The sequence below is a fragment of the Colias croceus genome, chromosome W, assembly GCF_905220415.1.
Source record: "Colias croceus chromosome W, ilColCroc2.1".
In the NCBI taxonomy this organism is placed as follows: Eukaryota; Metazoa; Arthropoda; class Insecta; order Lepidoptera; family Pieridae; genus Colias; species Colias croceus.
Genome location: NC_059567.1, coordinates 397,811 through 418,601, shown reverse-complemented (window position 1 = coordinate 418,601; position 20,791 = coordinate 397,811). Strand labels below are relative to the sequence as shown.

The following is a 20,791-nucleotide window of genomic DNA, read 5'->3' as shown; positions in this document are numbered from 1 at the left end:
TAGATAAAACGGCTACGGATGACACTGACGAATTGTATTTAGGCGTGGACGTGTTGAATAGTATGCACCCTAAAGGTATACCAGAACACGATCTCACATTAAAAGTAGGATGCATTTGCATAATAATTCGTAACCTTAGTTTTTCTGATCATTTAGTTAACGGTACAAAAGTCATAATCGTCGCGGCTTCACCTCGATTGATAACAGTTCGCAAACCGGGAATAGCCGAAATGTTTTTTATACCGCGAATCATGTTTAAAGCCCCCATTGATCACAATAGTCCAATAGAAATGTGTCGATTGCAGTTTCCCCTTCAGGTGTGTTATGCAATGACCATTCACAAGAGTCAAGGCCAAACCATTAATAGGGTTGGCATTGATTTAAGATCGGATGTCTTCAGTCACGGCCAGTTGTACGTGGCATTAGGTCGCGTACGGGATAGGAACGATTTAATGCTTCTTGTACATAGGGAAAAATTAATAGACGGTAAACCTTTCGTGAATAACGTCGTCATTCCACAGTTACTTTAGGGATTTCCCACCACGCATTACACTATTCACTTTGCAATTAATTGGTAGATTGACGAGTTACACTTGCAAGCATTACACACTCGGCTTCCTGGAATGAAATTGTTCACCTCCGTTCTATATCAGAAAAATCAATTATTAAAATCAAATCATGTTGCCAACGTTTACATTGTGCATATTTTTTATGAACTCTTATCATCACGACACTTATATTAAAAAACGAATTGATTCTACGTTAAAGTTGAAACACTGTGAAACAAATTATTTGTATTAAAGTAAAATGCGAGAGCGAATGTGTAGGTTTGTTATTGGTTTAAAGGTTGTATGCGCATTGTCAAGTATTTATGTCGGTGGCGGTGACAGTAATTTATAAAATTGACTGAACTTTTCTTATATCTATTAATAATGTCATGGATATGTAAGTCATAGCAGCTGCTTGGTTCATAGGAATTTAATTGGATTTGAATGGACCTTATCGGCTCGGTGACAGGTGGAAATGCGTGTCCACCTCTGGGGGCGCTCGCGCGCATCTCCGCTCGACACCGACCCGGTACCGTCCGCGGATCTCATACCTTCCGTTGGACTAAGTTTCTGCTATTGTCTTTCATGATCCATCGTTATTCTAAATTCGTTAGGCTGTAATTTCATTTTTATGAATTGCATCACGTCCGACGTATATTTACAGTACAACGGGCTACATCATTACTTCTAATATCACACTTACATTCGCTGAGCGCATTTTACAGTAATATTTAAATATTGTCTAACTATGCTTCAATTTTCTATGTACATCAATCAATTTTGTTTTTTTTTTAACATAAACTTACATGCACAACACAAACTATATTTTTTGTACATAAAATCAATTAAATTTAGTTTTATATAGACTACTAGAGTAAACTAGAGTAAATTAATTTAGATCGTGTAAATTATTGATGTAGATATTTTATTCATACATTTTATTTACGTGTATACGTATGTATTTTTGATAGAATCATGGTTATATTTATTTAATTTTATTTTATTACACGCATAACGCATAACTTAAACACGTGTCATTCATAACACACCTTACAATTTTTTTTTTCTTTTATAGTTAAGTATAATAGTAGTAATTAGTGTATATTGAGTAGTTAGAAAGTAGTTAGGTAACTCCGCCTGTGTTTGAGGGTGAATAGAATAAATTTTATCAGATTATTTTATTCTACCTCATCGCAGCCAGTCCCAAGCCTGGATAAAGGAGGAGGTGGTAGTTTTGGATTAATACAGAAAGTTTCAGATCTCATTTGCTCAGCATGATGTGAAGCACCTCACTGCCAGTAAGAAAATTGAAAAGTGTTCCTTTTTACGGATATTTGTCATAGGTTTTTATATTATATCTTTTATAACCTTTTAATTAGCTTTCTAAAATTATGAAACAACTTGGTATATTATTTTATATTTTCCAGATTGCAGAGGACAACAATATGACGACATTCAATCACAAGTTAAGTATATTATGTGTATTTGTTGGCGTAATTCGTATTTGAGTAAAATGAAGAATTAAAAAAAACATCTTGAGTAAATTTGGACAAAACTATGGATGCAAAACTCTTAAAAAAAGTGTATAAGTAAAACGTTTTACGTTTAAATTGATTGCCAGTGATAAAAAATGAGAATAATCAAATATATTTTTGTTTTGTTTTCAGAAACGCCATTGATTACCAGGAGAAATAGGAAAATATAGAAGACCAGTTTCATCCATAGGAAGAAAGACGCTTATTTTACCAACTAGCTATCCGCCCGCGGCTTCGCCCGCGTTTTCAAAGAAAAACCCGCATAGTTCCCGTTCCCGTGGGATTTCAGGGATAAAACCTAGCCTATGTTACTCGTGGATAATGTAGCTTTCGAATGGTGAAAGAATTTTTCAAATCTGCCAAGTAGTTTCGGAGCCTATTCAATTCATACAAACAAACAAACAAAAAATCAAACCTTTCCTCTTTATAATATTTGTATAGATAAAAGGACTTGAGGGCAAAATATTTTTACATATTAGGTATAGAAAAAGTCTTTAATTTTGATGAGAAAAAATAACAATGTTGAATTTCTGTGCCTCCAGTGAATAAGGGAGTAAGACGAGTTATTCCCTTTGGTTTTTATTGCACCATTGGATTCAGCTCGTCAAAATACACAACATATCAAAAGGTCATATCTCTAGCTGCATCCTAACCCAGTTTTTCGAATGACCCAAACGGTATAAGTAGGGTGTGATAAACGGTATAAGTTACCTTATCCATCATTTTAGGCAATCGCAAAGGAACTATTCGTCTCGAGTCAAAATAACCCACGAACACAAAGACATATGTGTAGTTATACTTTTTGAATAAAGACTTAATTCATTTTGTTCCATCCGTGCTAACACTATTTTAGTATAAACGCAGTTGTGTCATTTTTCTAACATGAGCATAAAGGAACAACTCTTAGTGTCATTGGTTCAAGTGACGACATGAGACAGTTTTGCATTAATGCCGTGTTACTATTGGTCTATTTGAATACTGCACGGAAACAACGGACACTATTCCTTTTTGCTTAATAATATTTTTCAATCTTTTTTAATTTATCAGTTAAGGCGCTGCCCTGAGCAAGCATTTCATTCCACTCACACATACACGCCGCGCCACAGCTGCAGCCCGACGCCATACGCGAATCATTACGAACGGGCCTCGGCCGGTAGTGTCGGTACACAGGCGTTCACGCACACATGCGTACGTTTTTGGTTTGGAAATAAGAATTTGCGATTTACACGAAATCTATTGATTGGACTAAAAAAATAACACAGTATTATATTATTATGTTGCTTGTAGAATTATTTGCCGAAAAAACAGAATGATTGCATGTAGTTTAGTTTGGTTTTTAAGCATCAAAAGATTTTTTTAGAGGTACCTTTGAGATTTTTTTCTATCGAGTAAAATAAGTTGTATTGTGTTTTCAACACACTATCGAACTAGTTTATCTCCTGAAGAATATCATATATTTATCTGAGATTTTTTACTGCAGTTAATCATATACTTTAAAGCATTATAATTTAGCAGCAAACTCGCGTTTTGCTCTACTAATCACCTTAACTTGGGATACTAATAATATTTCTATGGAAATTAACTATTTTTTGCAATAGATATTAAAAATACAGTTTTAATTAACACATTAAGTGCTAATATTATACTCCTTGTTTATATACTTAAATACAGAACGATAATTGAATCATCTAAAAAAAGCCAACAAAAATGTTAAACTTATATTTTCTTCTTATATTTGGGTAAGTTTTATAAAAAATAACTAGTTTTTAATCTTTTTTTTTTAATCTAACTACAATAATAACAATAATACTATAATTATAGACGCATAGAAAAAAAAATTTATAACCAGTCTTGACAATTATGAATATTGTGTTCTCTCTCGTTTTAGCCACTGTAATTTGTCTTTTTATAGGAAAAAAATCCGCAATATCGAAACTATTTTGATCCTGCATTATCGTAAACATATTATGGATACTCTGGTACCATATATTTTGAAAAAATTGGGATATTGTCACGTAGAGTCTCTTCAAGTCGTATTTGCATCCAAGGCACCTTTTATATCTGTGCTTAATTTTTTCATAAAATCTTTGCGGCTCATTGTTTTTTCTTTATTTATCTATATTATTTTGATATTATAAGATATAGAAATTGTTAAAATTCCTTAACATGCCGTAAAATATTGCCACTGACCACCTATAACTTTCCCTGTAAGGTAACTGAACATACCTACAGGAATATGGTTTTCGAGCTTCTCTAATCTCTTAATAGTGCTTGTATCCTCAATGTATAACCACCATGACATATTCGGTTTTCTCCAGACAACATCTTCAGCCACCCAATCCTCTTGCTTGGAGTCCAAATCCAGCGGAGAACAATAATCGTCATTTACTAAAATTGAAGGTTTTTCGTCCTAATGTTAAAGTTTTCTGGATCCTATTTTATACTCAATATATAGTTTAAAATACTATATCATGTAAAACGTGACTTGGAAAAAAAATATTCAAATAAATCAACACAAAATAATTTTTTTAAACAATCGTAAAAGTTACGAAAAGCCCAATTATACGTCAAAATGACGTACAACATCCTCTTTACTACAAAATGGCGGAATTTACCGGGATGAGCCAACTATGTACTGCTAGGTCTCGACGGCTAATGAGTTGTTTCTGGATTTCGAAGCGATTCGATGGTAAATATAGAAAAGACAAAGTTATTTCGCCGCGGTGTACATTAAATTATCACTAAACATTTACATTAAAAAATCCGTTGATTTTATTCTTTTTTCAAACTACGTGAATGGTTTTTCCACTAAAAGGCCTCAATTGAGTCATAAAGTACACAAATTTCAAGCATAATAAGTCGCATCATTTCTATAAAACCAAAACTGGCAATAATTTAAGTCGTGTTATGCGACTATGAACATAGTGCATAAGGGCATAAGTCGTTATATTGCAAAGAGCAAAAAAAACCTTATGTGAATACATTGAGTTATTCCATGAAGTACTCGTTCATAAGGGCACAACTACAAAAAAACACGAAAAAAGTATATTTATGGGGTTGTTACAATATCTGTTCATATGTAAAACTAAAGTCTAACATCATATCTTACCCATACAAGCTTAAAAATTTGAAGTTATAAAGATTTAGTGTTGATATACAGTTTTTTGTCTCTCCTGAAAAGTGCTGTTTTTGAGTTATTCCCTTATTCACTGGAGGCACAGATTTGTAGTACATAATATATTTATTGGCCTAATTCCTGTTTGTGAAAAATTTAAATTGCATAAATATAATACATCATGATTAAATTTACATTTTAATCGATTTCGAAACAGGAGGTAGTTCTCAATTGGCTTTTCAGTGGGATAACTGATTTTCAGTTTCCTTTTTTATTTATTTGAAAGCTGCCTGCAATGTGGTCCCAATTATCAAATCTTAACGATTTAGTTTCAAATTGAAGGTTTTAATTAAATGTGTTTTTTTTTTTCAGAAATACTACAAATTGCTCGATAACATAAGGAAGTTTCATCAGGAGGAGGAAATGAATTCAATATATTTTCATATATAAAACAAGCTTTGATAGTATATATTCGTAAAAAATGGAATCACCAGTTAAGTATATTAATTATATTTTTGGCCCAATTTATGTGTATGAAACAATTAAACTACATAAAGTAAATAGTTTCTTCAATGTGACCTTATTTATTTCGCTTTGTTAAATTTGTATAATTAAATGTCTTGTATTTTGTCACAAATACAAATATATTATAAAACATACAAATATTTGTTACTATTAGAATCATAATTCTTTATTAATTAATTTATACATTTTATTTCTAACTATATTGGTCCTACATAAACAATGAGTTTTATAAACAAAAATATATAAATATTTTAAACAATTTCAGCCAGACGCGCAAGGCGGTCAAAGGTCAGCGTTACTAAGAAGAAACACGTGAAAGCACGAAACAGCAGACCACCAGCGTGCCCCGCAGCTACCCGCATTGCTACACTCCTATTGGTCTTAGAACGATGTTATAGCCTATATTATGTTGATCCGACCTGTTCATAATATTTATTCAAAATTTGGAAGTTAATCAATGCAGTACTATTTGCGTCTAGCTCGGGGTAGCATATTTTTTTTCGATTATTATTTTGTAGAAGACGCCTCAAGTGTTAAAAAAATGTTCAGTGTATATTCCTACGTTTTTTTATGTATAGATTTTATTTAAGTTGTATGTTATTCGTTTTTTGTTATTTTGATTTTGTATAAATTTATACCTATAGATTTTCTTTAAAAATGAAAAAATGTACCTATTACTTATGTACTGTTACCATTAGTTGAATAATATAGTCATGTTAATAAAATAATTTTAGTTTCAATTATTGTTGTTTTATTCGCAATTCAAAAATAATTATTTTAATACATATTGATTTTATGAAACTTTATTTTAATATAATTAATATATTTGATTAGATAAATTGCCTACCATCTACTACACAAGATAATGTTTAGTACTTACCTACTTAAAATTAGCTTTTTCTTACGCTATTAACTTAATGATCTAAGTACCTATGCCATAGAAATGAACCTACTAAAATCATTGTTCACATGTTCGATTCAATAAACAGCGTATGAAGAACTTAACAAATTACAAAATTCTACTATGTACATAAGAGTAGTTTTTGTTCACCCTATAGCTGAAATGATAGCGATGTAGCATTATATTATATTGTCGCTATCTACATTGTATCGACGTATGCAATGATATTTACATTGCAAACCGACAGATGGAACTGAAAATAAACTATTTTTTTATAATAAACGTAGGTATAACTTCCTAACACCTAATTTAGTAGGTAGGTACATAAATTAAAAAAGGCACTCATATAAAATTAAAAATATAGATATTATTTGAAAGAGAATTATAAAAAAAAAAACAGCACTGATGAATGAATAAATGAAAATTAAACTAAAGATTTTAACTACATACCTAGGTACATAATTAACAGGGGGACTTGTTTATAATTCAGTTTTTGTTAGTTTATAAACAAGACAAGAGGTAGGTACCTAAACATTATTCAAGTAGGTATATGAATATATTCAATGAAATTAAAACACATTATTTAGGTATCTTATTTTGTATTGTACCTTTAACAAATAGCTTTCGAGATCATTAATTCAATCTTCTATTTTCATTATTGCTTCTGTTAAAAAATCTCTTTCTATATCGAAGTCGTTCAAAACTGAAAGAGAAATTAGTATATTTAATTTTTGTATTACATATACTGTACCTATATTATATATTTTAAAGACAAGTAGGTAATTTAATTTATCGAAAACTAAGCATTGACTTCTTCATTTTTTCTTATATTTCGCTTTTTTATACTTTTAAATAAGAAAAATAGGTAGGTATAAAATGATTTATGAATATCGATCAAATTATGAAGTACCTAAGTACATGGTGTAAGATTTTCAAACATTATTTTTTCAATTATTTATTCTTCAATATAGATCTTAATAACAATATTATAGATTGATGTAACATAAATATACAGGTAATATAGGTAGGTATGTTTGTTAAAAAATGTGTCAGTTTGCTATTTTCGTTTTAGTTGGTACAACAAAAAAACACAAATTACATCGCCAATTACATTCTGTTGTTGAAACATGTGACATGGGTAATGATTATAATAGAAAAAACATACAATTTCGGTGTATTTTTTTTACATCAATGAATTTTTCTTAGAGTGTTTTGTCATATTATATATATTTTTTATGGAACGATTAATTGCGATTAAGTACTTGTTTGTTTAATTGAGTAAGTGTTGTCTTGGACTTTTTTTTCTGACAAAATAAAAATTAATGATTTATTAGAATTAGAAATTATATATTATATAGGTATATTGCTATAGTCCAAGAGCTGATGATAGCTAGAAAAATTATAAATAAAAAAAAACAATATCGTTTGTTAAAACTCTTAGAGCACACGGAAGCTCGCGGGCTGCTTGCAGCCCGCGCACAACGCACCAGCTAGTTATTATTATTATTATTATTATATATAAATAAAGCTACACTACCACTCACTGACTGACTGACATCGGGTTTCTCGGAAACTACGCGGAAAGTTGGGGGGATTTCGACGTGACCGTGTAGAGGTGCGCCGAGTGACCACCGGAAAAATATTGACATCTCCAACACCCTGGACAAGAGAGTGGACCCCTGGAGGTGCGCAAAAACGGTGCCACCTGGAGGGGGGGTGTCTGAACAAAAAATGCTCGGAACTGGTGGCGATTACCAGGGAAGGTGGAAAAATGGGAATTTTCGCGAAAACAAGATGGCCGCCGTACTTTGCCAAAATCGCCGTTTATGAATCCTTACGTCTCAAATTTGGCACACGTGCTCTGTTCGAGCCGGCGAATCGATCGGTGCCCCGTTCGAGTGGCTCCGGGCCCCGGTTTCCAACTTTCATACAACGTAAAATCCAACGGCCCGCGGAAACGGTGCGAGTTGGGTGGGGGGTGCCGGAACTAAAAATGATCACCACCCTGGGACGCTACCAGGGAGCCATAGTGGGTCGCTCGATTTTGGAATTTTTCCATTTTTGGCGCAAACATAAAAACGTAAATTTAGACGAGGTGGTGCAATGGAGAAATACACCAATGACGCATTCGTACTCGCCCAGCTCCCAGGATATCCAGAAAAATCCGAAATCTTAAACTTTCCCTCATCTCTCGAAGACGGTCAACGGCCCGCGCAAACGGTAGCAGCTACATCTGGGGTGCTCGAACTAAACTTGGAGTAGACCTCGAGCAATTACCACAGATAGTGAAAAAAATTCAAAATGGCGGAAAAAATGGCCGCCGCCATACAAATTCTAAAACGGCCGTCGCTGGGCCGATCACGCTGAAACTTGGCGCAAGGGCTTTAATCGAGCCTCACATTGAGTTGGCATACTCATAATCGAGTTTCCATCGCTGGTTTCCGAGTTTCATACAACGCAAAATTCGACGGCTCTCTGAAACGGCGCGAGATAGGTGGGGGGTGTAGAACTAAAAAATGATCAGGAAGATGGGGTGCTACCAGGGCAATCGCGAAATTTTAAATTGGACGCAATTTTTTTTCAAAAAATGGCCAATTTTTCAAAGCAAGATGGTGGCGCCGGTTCCGTCACGATCGGTCTGAAAATTGACTTCTGTACTCTAATTGGTCAGATTTACAAAACTGCATACTCAGAATTTCTCTCCGACCCCCGGTTTCCATTTTCCATACATCACGAAACTCAACGGCTCTCTGAACTGGTGGCACTTAGGTTGGGGTCACCAAGGTAAAAAATGTTTAAAAACTTGGTCCGCTTCCAGGCACATAAAAATTTTTGCTAAAAAGCGAAATTTTTTTTTTCGAAAATTTTGTATGGAAATTTCCATAGTAGGAAGGGTAATTGAATAGCATCGGCAAAAGACGGCACCGCGGGCTGCTTGCTGCCCGCGCACCGCGCAACTTCGAGGGTTGACAGCCTCCCGGAGTAGAAAATATTTATTAACTTTTGAACTACCGCACGAGCCAAGCGAGCGAAGCGAGCGAGTCACGGCAGCGGCCAGCGTAAATATTCAAATAGGTAGCGAGGAGCGAAGCAACGAGCGTGTTAGGTTAACTTTTGAACTACTTACCGCACGAGCCAAGCGAGCGAAGCGAGCGAGTCGCGTCAACGGCCGGCCTAAATATTCAAATAGGTAGCGAGGAGCGAAGCGACGAGCGTGTTAGGTTAACTTATGAACTACCTACCGCACGAGCCAAGCGAGCGAAGCGAGCGAGTTGCGGCAGCGGCCGGCCTAAATATTCAAATAGGTAGCGAGGAGCGAAGCGACGAGCGTGTTAGGTTAACTCTTGAACAGTTTATTATGAAAAGTCACTGCCCGCTATCGATAAGACGTTTCAAAAATTTTACCAATATTTGAATAAGTAATTTATAAGCAGTTTAGGTAGCGAGGAGCGAAGCAACGAGCGTGTAAGGTTAACTTTTGAACTACCGCACGAGCCAAGCGAGCGAAGCGAGCGAGTCACGGCAGCGGCCAGCGTAAATATTCAAATAGGTAGCGAGGAGCGAAGCGACGAGCGTGTTAGGTTAACTTTTGAACTACTTACCGCACGAGCCAAGCGAGCGAAGCGAGCGAGTCGCGTCAACGGCCGGCCTAAATATTCAAATAGGTAGCGAGGAGCGAAGCGACGAGCGTGTTAGGTTAACTTATGAACTACCTACCGCACGAGCCAAGCGAGCGAAGCGAGCGAGTTGCGGCAGCGGCCGGCCTAAATATTCAAATAGGTAGCGAGGAGCGAAGCGACGAGCGTGTTAGGTTAACTCTTGAACAGTTTATTATGAAAAGTCACTGCCCGCTATCGATAAGACGTTTCAAAAATTTTACCAATATTTGAATAAGTAATTTATAAGCAGTTTAGGTAGCGAGGAGCGAAGCGACGAGCGTGTAAGGTTAACTTTTGAACTACCACACGAGCCATGCGAGCGAAGCGAGCGAGTCACGGCAGCGGCCGGCCTAAATATTCAAATAGGTAGCGAGGAGCGAAGCGACGAGCGTGTTACCTAACTCTTGAACAGTTTATTATGAAAAGTCACTGCCCGCTATCGATAAGACGTTTCAAAAATTTAACAACATTTGAATAAGTAATTTATAAGCAGTTTCGACTGACTGTAGAATCGCTGTTAGCAGATGTTACAAATGGAAAGGAAATTCGAATGCATTTTCAAATGACTGAAGATTTCTGCCCTGGGATGAGCCGCGAGCTGCTTGCAGCTCGCGCACCACGCAACCTCGAAGGTGGACAGCCCCCCGGAATAGAAAATATTTGAATGGGGAATTTATAAGCATTACCGACTGACTGTAGAATCGCTGTTAGGAGATGTAACAAATGGATAGGAAATTCGAATGCATTTTCAAATGACTGAAGATTTCTGCCCTGGGATGCTTCGCGGGCTGCTTGCAGCCCGCGCACTACGCTCCCTCGAAGGTGGACAGCCTCCCGGAGTGGAAAATACTTGAATGGGGAATTTATAAGCATTACCGACTGACTGTAGAATCGCTGTTAGCAGATGTAACAAATGGATAGGAAATTTGAATGCATTTTCAAATGACTGAAGCTTTCTGCCCTGGGATGAGCCGCGAGCTGCTTGCAGCTCGCGCACCATGCACCCTCGAAGGTGAACCGCCCCCCGGAATAGAAAATATTTGAATTTGAAATTTATAAGCACTTCCGATTGACTGTGGAATCGCTGTTTGCAGATAATAGCAAATTGACGGGGAATTTTAATGCATTTTCAAATGACTGAAGATTTCTGTCCTGGGATGCTTCGCGGGCTGCTTGCAGCCCGCGCACTACGCTCTCTCGAAGGTGGACAGTCTCCCGGAGTGGAAAATACTTGAATGGGGAATTTATAAGCAATACCGACTGACTGTGGGATCGCTGTTAGCAGAAAATTACAAATGGACTGGGAATTCTAACACATTTTCTAATGACTGCCCTTTTGCTTCAACCCACGGGCGAAAGGGGCTCGCGGGCTGCTTGCAGCCCGCGCACCACGCACCCTCAAAGGTCGACAGCATTCCAGAATAGAAAATATTTGAATTGGGAATTTATAAGCACTTCCGATTGACTGTGGAATCGCTGTTAGCAGGAAATTACAAATGGACTGGGAATTCCAACACATTTTCTAATGACTGCCCTATTGCTTCAACCCAGGGGCAAAAGGGGCTCGCGGGCTGCTTGCAGCCCGCGCACAACGCACCAGCTAGTTATATTATTATAATATATAAAGCTACACTACCACTCACTGACATCGGGTTTCTCGGAAACTACGCGGAAAGTTGGGGGGATTTCGACGTGATCGTGTAGAGGTGCGCCGAGTGACTACCGGAAAAATATTGACATCTCCAACACCCTGGACAAGAGAGTGGACCCCTGGAGGTGCGCAAAAACGGTGATACCTGGAGGGGGGGTGTCTGAACAAAAAATGCTCAGAACTGGTGGCGATTACCAGGGGTGGTGGAAAAATGGGGATTTTCGCGAAAAAAAGATGGCCGCCGTACTTTGCCAAAATCGCCGTTTATGAATCCTTACGTCTCAAATTTGGCACACGTGCTCTGTTCGAGCCGGCGAATCGATCGGTGCCCCGTTCGAGTGGCTCCGGGCCCCCGTTTTCAACTTCCATACAACGTAAACTCCAACGGCCTGCGGAAACGGAGCGAGTTGGGTTGGGGGTCCCGGAACTAAAAATGATCACCACCCTGGGACGCTACCAGGGAGCTACAGTGGGACGCTCGATTTTGGAATTTTTCCATTTTTGGCGCAAACATAAAAACGTAAATTTAGACGAGGTGGTGCAATGGAGAAATACACCAATGACGCATTCGTACTCGCCCAGCTCCCAGGATATCCAGAAAAATCCGAAATCTTAAACTTTCCCTCATCTCTCGAAGACGGTCAACGGCCCGCGCAAACGGTAGCAGCTACATCTGGGGTGCTCAAACTAAACTTGTAGTAGACCTCGAGCAATTACCACAGATAGTGAAAAAAATTCAAAATGGCGGAAAAAATGGCCGCCGCCATACAAATTCTAAAATGGCCATCTCTGGTCCGATCGCGCTGAAACTTGGCACAGGAGCTTTAGTCGAGCCGCACATTGAGATGGCATACTCATAATCGAGTTTCCATCGCTGGTTTCCGAGTTTCATACAACGCAAAATTCGACGGCTCTCTGAAACGGCACTAGATAGCCGGGGGGTGTAGAACTAAAAATTGATCAGGAAGATGGGGCGCTCCCAGGGCAATCGAGAAATTTCAAATTGGACGCCATTTTTTTTTCAAAAATGGCCAATTTTTCAAAGCAAGATGGTGGCGCCGGTTACTTTACGATCGGTCTGAAAATTGACTTCTGTGCTCTGATTGGTCAGATTTACAAAACTGCATACTCAGAATTTCTCTCCGACCCCCGGTTTCCATTTTCCATACATCACGAAATTCAACGGCTCTCTGAACTGGTGGCACTTAGGTTGGGGTCACCAAGGTGAAAAATGTTTAAAAACTTGGTCCGCTTCCACGCACATAAAAATTTTTGCTAAAAAGCGAATTTTTTTTTTTCGAAAATTTTGTATGGAAATTTCCATAGTAGGAAGGGTAATTGAATAGCATCGGCAAAAGACGGCACCGCGGGCTGCTTGCTGCCCGCGCACCGCGCAACTTCGAGGGTTGACAGCCTCCCGGAGTAGAAAATATTTATTAACTTTTGAACTACCGCACGAGCCAAGCGAGCGAAGCGAGCGAGTCACGGCAGCGGCCAGCGTAAATATTCAAATAGGTAGCGAGGAGCGAAGCGACGAGCGTGTTAGGTTAACTTTTGAACTACTTACCGCACGAGCCAAGCGAGCGAAGCGAGCGAGTCGCGTCAACGGCCGGCCTAAATATTCAAATAGGTAGCGAGGAGCGAAGCGACGAGCGTGTTAGGTTAACTTATGAACTACCTACCGCACGAGCCAAGCGAGCGAAGCGAGCGAGTTGCGGCAGCGGCCGGCCTAAATATTCAAATAGGTAGCGAGGAGCGAAGCGACGAGCGTGTTAGGTTAACTCTTGAACAGTTTATTATGAAAAGTCACTGCCCGCTATCGATAAGACGTTTCAAAAATTTTACCAATATTTGAATAAGTAATTTATAAGCAGTTTAGGTAGCGAGGAGCGAAGCGACGAGCGTGTAAGGTTAACTTTTGAACTACCACACAGCGGCCGGCCTAAATATTCAAATAGGTAGCGAGGAGCGAAGCGACGAGCGTGTTAGGTTAACTTTTGAACTACCTATCGCACGAGCCAAGCGAGCGAAGCGAGCGAGTCGCGGCAGCGGCCGGCCTAAATATTCAAATAGGTAGCGAGGAGCGAAGCGACGAGCGTGTTAGGTTAACTCTTGAACAGTTTATTATGAAAAGTCACTGCCCGCTATCGATAAGACGTTTCAAAAATTTAACAATATTTGAATAAGTTATTTATAAGCAGTTTCGACTGACTGTAGAATCGCTGTTAGCAGATGTTACAAATGGAAAGGAAATTCGAATGCATTTTCAAATGACTGAAGATTTCTGCCCTGGGATGAGCCGCGAGCTGCTTGCAGCTCGCGCACCACGCACCCTCGAAGGTGGACAGCCCCCCGGAATAGAAAATATTTGAATGGGGAATTTATAAGCATTACCGACTGACTGTAGAATCGCTGTTAGGAGATGTAACAAATGGATAGGAAATTCGAATGCATTTTCAAATGACTAAAGATTTCTGCCCTGGTATGCTTCGCGGGCTGCTTGCAGCCCGCGCACTACGCTCCCTCGAAGGTGGACAGCCTCCCGGAGTGGAAAATACTTGAATGGGGAATTTATAAGCATTAACGACTTACTGTAGAATCGCTGTTAGCAGATGTAACAAATGTACAGAAAAGGATCATGGGCATTTTTGTATGAGAGCTGGGCGTAAAACCAACAGAAATAAAATGTGTTGTAATTTACTTTATTGTACTTCTAAATACCCCCTAAATACTTGTTAACCCCAATATCGACCGGGTATCACTGCAAAAAAGTCCCAAAGATTGGTTAAATAAAACACACATATTTGTAATAAAATAATAAATATTGATACCTTTTATTAACCGACTTCAAAAAAAAGGAGGAGGTTATCAATTCGGCCGGTATATTTTTTTTTTTTTTTTTTTTTTTTTATGTATGTACACCGATTACTCCGAGGTTTCTGAACCGATTTACGTGATTCTTTTTTTGTTCGATGCAGGATGGTGTCGAATTGGTCCCATAAAAATTTTATTCGGCTAGGCCCAGTAGTTTTTATTTTATGAGCATTTTTGTCTGTACTCGATGACTTAATTGGAATGTAGCAAGTAACTTTGATTCACTTCCCGGTAACCGATTGAGCTGAAATTTTGTATAAGTGTGTAAATTGGATAGCGATGAAACATTATCATGACATAGAGCTGATTTGATGATGGAATCGGAAGGTGGCCATAGGAACTCAGTAATATATTGACTCAACTTTATCGAGTTTGGGCTCGTTTGATTCGTGTTGAAAATTACACTAAAAAGTATTAAATAAAATTAACTGCGTTAAAAACAACCGACTTCAAAAACGGAAAAGTAAAAAATAAAAAAGATTTGATATTATTAATTGCTACATATTATTTAGATGTGCTATTTATTAAATAGGTTTGAAGTCGGTGCCAAACACTAAGCACATTAGTATTAAGCCCGTGCACCGACATCAAACCTATTTAATAAATAGCACATCTAAATAATATGTAGCAATTAATAATATCAAATCTTTTTTATTTTTTACTTTTCCGTTTTTGAAGTCGGTTGTTTTTAACGCAGTTAATTTTATTTAAATATCAATGGTTATCATCAACTATAACATCTAATAAATGTTCTGCGGGTGCAATGAAAGGCTCGTGCCGTCCTAACCCCAAAAACCACAAAACTGAAACTATGTGGGCACAACTTCCTACTGTTCTTCTGCCTGTTAAGCAAGTACAGTAATGCTCAACTATCGCATTTCTACCGATTTGGTCTCTATCGATCAAAATGTAAGTGTTATATGTGCGCGATCTGACATGCCGCGACTGTATTTTAATTCGAAGCAACCACACATTAGTTTGCAGAATATTACATCTGTTTAAATCATCTAATGACTCCTCTCTATATAATTCAATTAAATAAACACCATCGCGGAAATGTTCTGCGACATACGATTTTGCCAGTTTTATATGATAAGTTCCCAAAGCGTGAAGCACTATACATTCCTCTGTTAAACGTGGAAAATCATTTAGGAATGGTAGATTTGCTTCCATTCTTACAAAGTCTCGACGTTGTTGATTCAGATTTTTAAGTTCGACGTAATCGAATAAACGATTCGGGTTGTTTATTTTTTCATCAATAATGTTTATTATATCTGAAGCTAGTCGATGGTTTTCAAAAACTGGGCGAAAAGCATTTAAAAGGCTAGCACCAATTTTGAAATCTACAAACATGTGGGGAAGAGCTCTATTAATATATGTTTGTCGCAGCAGTCTAAAACACTGTTTTATTTTGCCATTCATGGCTTCCACTACCCAGCGGCTAATGGTAATCGTTCGCGATTTATTGGCTTGGTCCGTTGTTAATTGGGTTTCGTTTCTGTCTTTTGTGGGTGGTATGTGTACCTCATAACCCCACTCTTCAATACTAGCTAAGCTATCCCTAAAACCCCGATCAACCAAAATAACGTCGTTTTGTTGAAAAATCCAATGCCAAGCACTATTTTCATCACGCATAATGTCTTGCATGATTGTTGCATCAGATGTAGTGGCGGCATACGGACCTAGGACATCCAAAATGTAGCCATCAGTGCTGACAATCATAAAGGGTTTTAGTAAATTCTCATACTTATGCAAGCTGTAAGACAATCTTTGAAACAAAAAATTAGAACTTTTTTCTATATAAATATAAGTACCATCGCAAATAACTATTGCTTTGCTGTTTTCACTGTTACCGAATATGTGTTTTGGTATCAACAAATTCCTCTCTAAGATATTATTCCTTGTGATATGGTCAAACCCTAGATGTAAAGGGGTAAATTCTGCCTCTATACATTCTCTAGCGATTTTCAATTTTTTTTCTAGAGTTCGACGAGACATACCAAACAATGATGCCAATCGTTCATTACTTTCACCTGTGCGAAGTTTTGTTAAATATACTCCAAGTACTGTCCGGGGACGACTTTGATTTGCGAGTGAGGGTGTTTGATTTAAAATAATGTTAAATTGTTCGTAATTAAATCCTACCCAAAAAAACAAGTCTTCGTTGTCTAATTCAGTCATTGAATCAAAATCGAATCTTGTACCACGCGAAGCAGCGTTTTTAAAAATATTACAAATATCTGTAAACTGAGCAGCATTAAAATCGTGATATGTGCGACAGTTGTTAATTAAATCATTCCAGTTATTGCTTTCAAGGTGCTGTCGACACGCTCTAGCTTCTCCAGGTATATACAAATTATGTTCACATAACATGTGTATTTTTATAGACATAGGAATTCGTAACCGTGTTTCGTTATGACAGTTATTAAAAATACAACGATCTGCTCTGTTTGGAGCTCTCATAAAATCATCTACTTCTAAAGTTCGTTCCTGAGGTTGTATAGCTGCATTAGGCTGCACTGCTTCATTGGGATGTACTTCTTCAATCCTTGGAACATCATTAGTTAATCGTTGCCAGCATCTATGACACGTTGAATAGACGTTATTGAATTCAACCTGAAAAATAAAAACACAAATAACTATCGTGATGTAGGTACTTCAAGGTAAAATCACAAATGCAACGGAGATAAAACGACATATGTCGGTATAGTACTTATAATAATAAATATAATTATTTTTATATAAGAAATATTTAAAAATGTAACTATAAGTTAAAAAAATGAATAAACAAAATATAATTAGTCGCTTGCTTTGTCTTTTGCGATATTTTGTTGAGTGAGCCATAACAATACTTTTCACAGAACAAAAGTAACTAAAGATCTTTACGTTTTACACGCAATTATGCTGCTTATTGCTAAAACCTTATACACTTGAATGGCATTAGTAAACATTTTGTTCATTTTGTTTATGGGTCATTTTAGCACTGGATTCGTCATCGGGACAGGTAGCAGATAGGTAAAGAGTTCGAATTGTGCACTGCGGTGTATGTAAATATGATTATATCATAGGTAATGCGTAATACTTACATGTATCACGGCATGTTCTCGTATATATGCTGCCATTTGTGGATCGCGCTGAGGAATATCTTCATGCAAAACATGACGTCTTTGTCGATAAACAGAGCGTCGACACATAACACACTGTCTTTCTTCCATTGTACTTAACAAAAACAGCAGAACACAAGTTGAACACACCTACTTTCCGAGCATGAGTAATGAAAAATATGAATAACGACTGACGCGCATTGCCCGGCCTGCTCGCACCCTTGTTTTTTGGTCGGCGCCTGATTAAGAGAGAAGTTAGAAAGGGATGGAATGTAGTAATTCCGTTAGGTTACCAACCAATAGATTGGTTTCTTTGGCCTAGCTTTGCACAACATCGTGTCGTGTTATCTCCGGTTTTTTTTTGGATTCTATAACAAATACGTTTGAACATCACTGAATATCTCTGCTCACCGATTGTTTGGGTGATTGCCGTCATAGTATAAATTTAAGTAATGGTCATTAGCTTTCACATAAAATATATTTTAAAGCTGTTGGTTTTACGCCCATTTTGACCGTGACTCTTTGAATATACTTTCAAATGACTGCCCTATTGCTTCAATCCAGGGGCAAAAAGGGCTCGCGGGCTGCTTGCAGCCCGCGCACAACGCACCAGCTAGTTTCATATATATAAATTATACATATATTTATAACTAGCGGTCCGCCCCGGCTTCGCCCGTGGTACATATTAACGTTTTCTCTACATAAGAACCATCCTCGTACTTCAAGGAATATAATAAAAAAAGAATTATCGAAATCGGTTCAGCCGTTCTCGAGTTATGGAATTACAACGAAAAGTGGCATTGATTTTTATATATTAGATGTAAGGGTTTAAAGATATTTTTTCTGATATTTCTCGATTTATTTAAAAAAAAATGATTACGGCCATTATTAGGTTAAGATAGCCTTAGCAAATGTTCGCCGTGATTATTTAAATGATCATAATTTTTTTTATTAATGAACCAATTGACATGAATTAAACACTAAATGACAAAAAAATTAACTACAGTTTTGGGTTCAGGATCAATTTAATAATTACACCTGCTAATATTTTTTTACATATTTTCATTGTATAAAATCGTAACATAACTTCCTTTATGTATTGTTCTATTAACACATAGATAATATCTTCCCAAGGTACTAAATTTTAATAAAAAAGTTGTTTTTGTTATTTATATCTAAAAAAGAGTAGTTATATTAGACAGAAATAAACATAAAATTTTTATAAGTTTTATGGAAGCTGAATGTAATGCAAATGGGCAAATGTAAAAGTAAAATTAGGTTTTTAAAATAAATAAATGAAACAACTACCAATTACAGAAAAACTTCTTTTTCGGTTGAAAATTGCTGGATCATGAGTATAATTCTTTATCTCTTACCTTGGGCAGTCTGGAAGAGATCGCTAGTAAGCGATAAGACCGCCTTATGTACATACCGTGTTAATCCATTTGGTATGATTGTAAATATTTTACTTGGTGTGGTACGTATATTAAATTGATAAATAATATGTACTCTGATCCCAGTACTATCTGTACCGCGAAAGCCATAACGATAATAAAACAACAGTAAAGCACGAATAAAAATCATACTTGTACAGTAGTTGTGAGTGCAATATTTACGTTTCAAAATAACATTTTTTTTGGTACTAAAACGTAGATTCTCACGTACGCACGCTGATACGTGGTTGGCTGCCCCTTTTCTCATTCCCGAAAAATATCCTCTAAAATTACCCAAGATTCTTCCAATGATTGTACCATACGTTGGAAATTGACTTTAGTCAACAATTGACCACGCGCCAGGATACTTATTTCTACTACATCCTCACGCAAATCGTTAATTTTTTATGAACATTGAATCTGTAAATAAAAAAAAATGAAAAGATTACTTTACCTTATTTTATTAAAAAGCTACTAACAAATAAAATTCTATCAAGAACTTAAGTGACCTTCTTTGGGCGTATAATATAGTCTTGTAAAAGTTATACATAAAAATAAAATTTCATCATTTTCTTATTTTGTCGTAACTTCAATTCTAATTAAAAACATGAGTCTAACTATATAATTAATTATGTATAAAGAATAAATATAAAAGCCACATTTCCCACAAAGCCTTTTGTGGGAACGCAAGAAGGATTTTTTAAAATGTCACAATTATCTGTTAATGGTGTCTTGTTTGACATCAAATAATAAACATCTACCCTCACTTGTAAAATTTTATTTAGTATATTCACATAAAATATAAGCACCTGAAGTGGACTCTGGGAAGACATGGGTTAAAAAGTTAAATAAATAAGTACAATTAAAAACCCCACCAACATCATATTATTTAATTCTTAATTATAAATTTGCAAGAAGCGTTAAATATGTAAATTGATTTGATTTTAATGAAGTCTCATAGATGGCGCTGTTTCAAATTTGTCTTTATACTACTAAGATTCATTAAACTGTTTCTCTGCCAAAATTACGTAAATGACGTAGTTTTTATAGTGTAAAGCTAGATAATAGCGTGGCTTACCCAAAAACAACATTTAAACATGAGTCTTTAGATTGTACGCTGTGTAATACACGGAATACGTTAGAAAAATAAAGGTTCACAGCTCCTCCCCCGGAGGTGATAGCATGATAATGTGTATATAAAAGCCTCACCCGACCTGTTAGTAATATTCATGCAAAATTTGAAGTCAATCTATGCGGTACTTTTCGAGATTAGCTCGGACAAACATACAGACAAACAGACAAACAGACAAACCGACAAACAGACAAACAGACAAAAATTCTAAAAACTATGTTTTTGGCTTCTATATCGATTATAGATCATGGATTATGTATTCTTTTAAAAAAATATTCAATGTACAGTTTTGACTTTCCTACGATTTTATTATA

General features: G+C 36.7%; 1 protein-coding gene and 1 long non-coding RNA gene across 2 annotated transcripts; one reads left to right on the top strand and one right to left on the bottom strand.

Moving 5' to 3' along the window:
• The first annotated feature begins 2,525 nt into the window (after positions 1 to 2,525).
• On the top strand, positions 2,526 to 6,025 carry LOC123704895. Its single transcript, XR_006753207.1, has 3 exons — positions 2,526 to 2,562; positions 5,571 to 5,696; positions 5,989 to 6,025. It is a non-coding gene; the product is annotated as an uncharacterized LOC123704895 (long non-coding RNA).
• Positions 6,026 to 7,262: 1,237 nt separating this feature from the next.
• On the bottom strand, positions 7,263 to 18,431 carry LOC123704859. The gene is made up of 3 exons (XM_045653349.1): positions 17,895 to 18,431; positions 15,801 to 17,424; positions 7,263 to 7,327 (listed from the first exon to the last, which is right to left on the bottom strand). The coding sequence occupies exons 1-3, from the start codon at positions 18,021 to 18,023 to the stop codon at positions 7,263 to 7,265; spliced, it is 1,818 nt and encodes a 605-aa protein (XP_045509305.1). The 5' UTR covers positions 18,024 to 18,431.
• Positions 18,432 to 20,791: the final 2,360 nt, after the last annotated feature.

Coding starts and splice junctions, on each gene's coding strand:
- LOC123704859 (XM_045653349.1), bottom strand. CDS start 18,023: ATGGAAGAAAGACAGTGTGTTATGTGTCGACGCTCTGTTTATCGACAA. Junction 17,425..17,894: donor GAGAACATGCCGTGATACAT/GTAAGTATTACG, acceptor TTTATTTTTCAG/GTTGAATTCAATAACGTCTA. Junction 7,328..15,800: donor ATTAGATGATTTAAACAGAT/GTAATATTCTGC, acceptor TTTCTCTTTCAG/TTTTGAACGACTTCGATATA.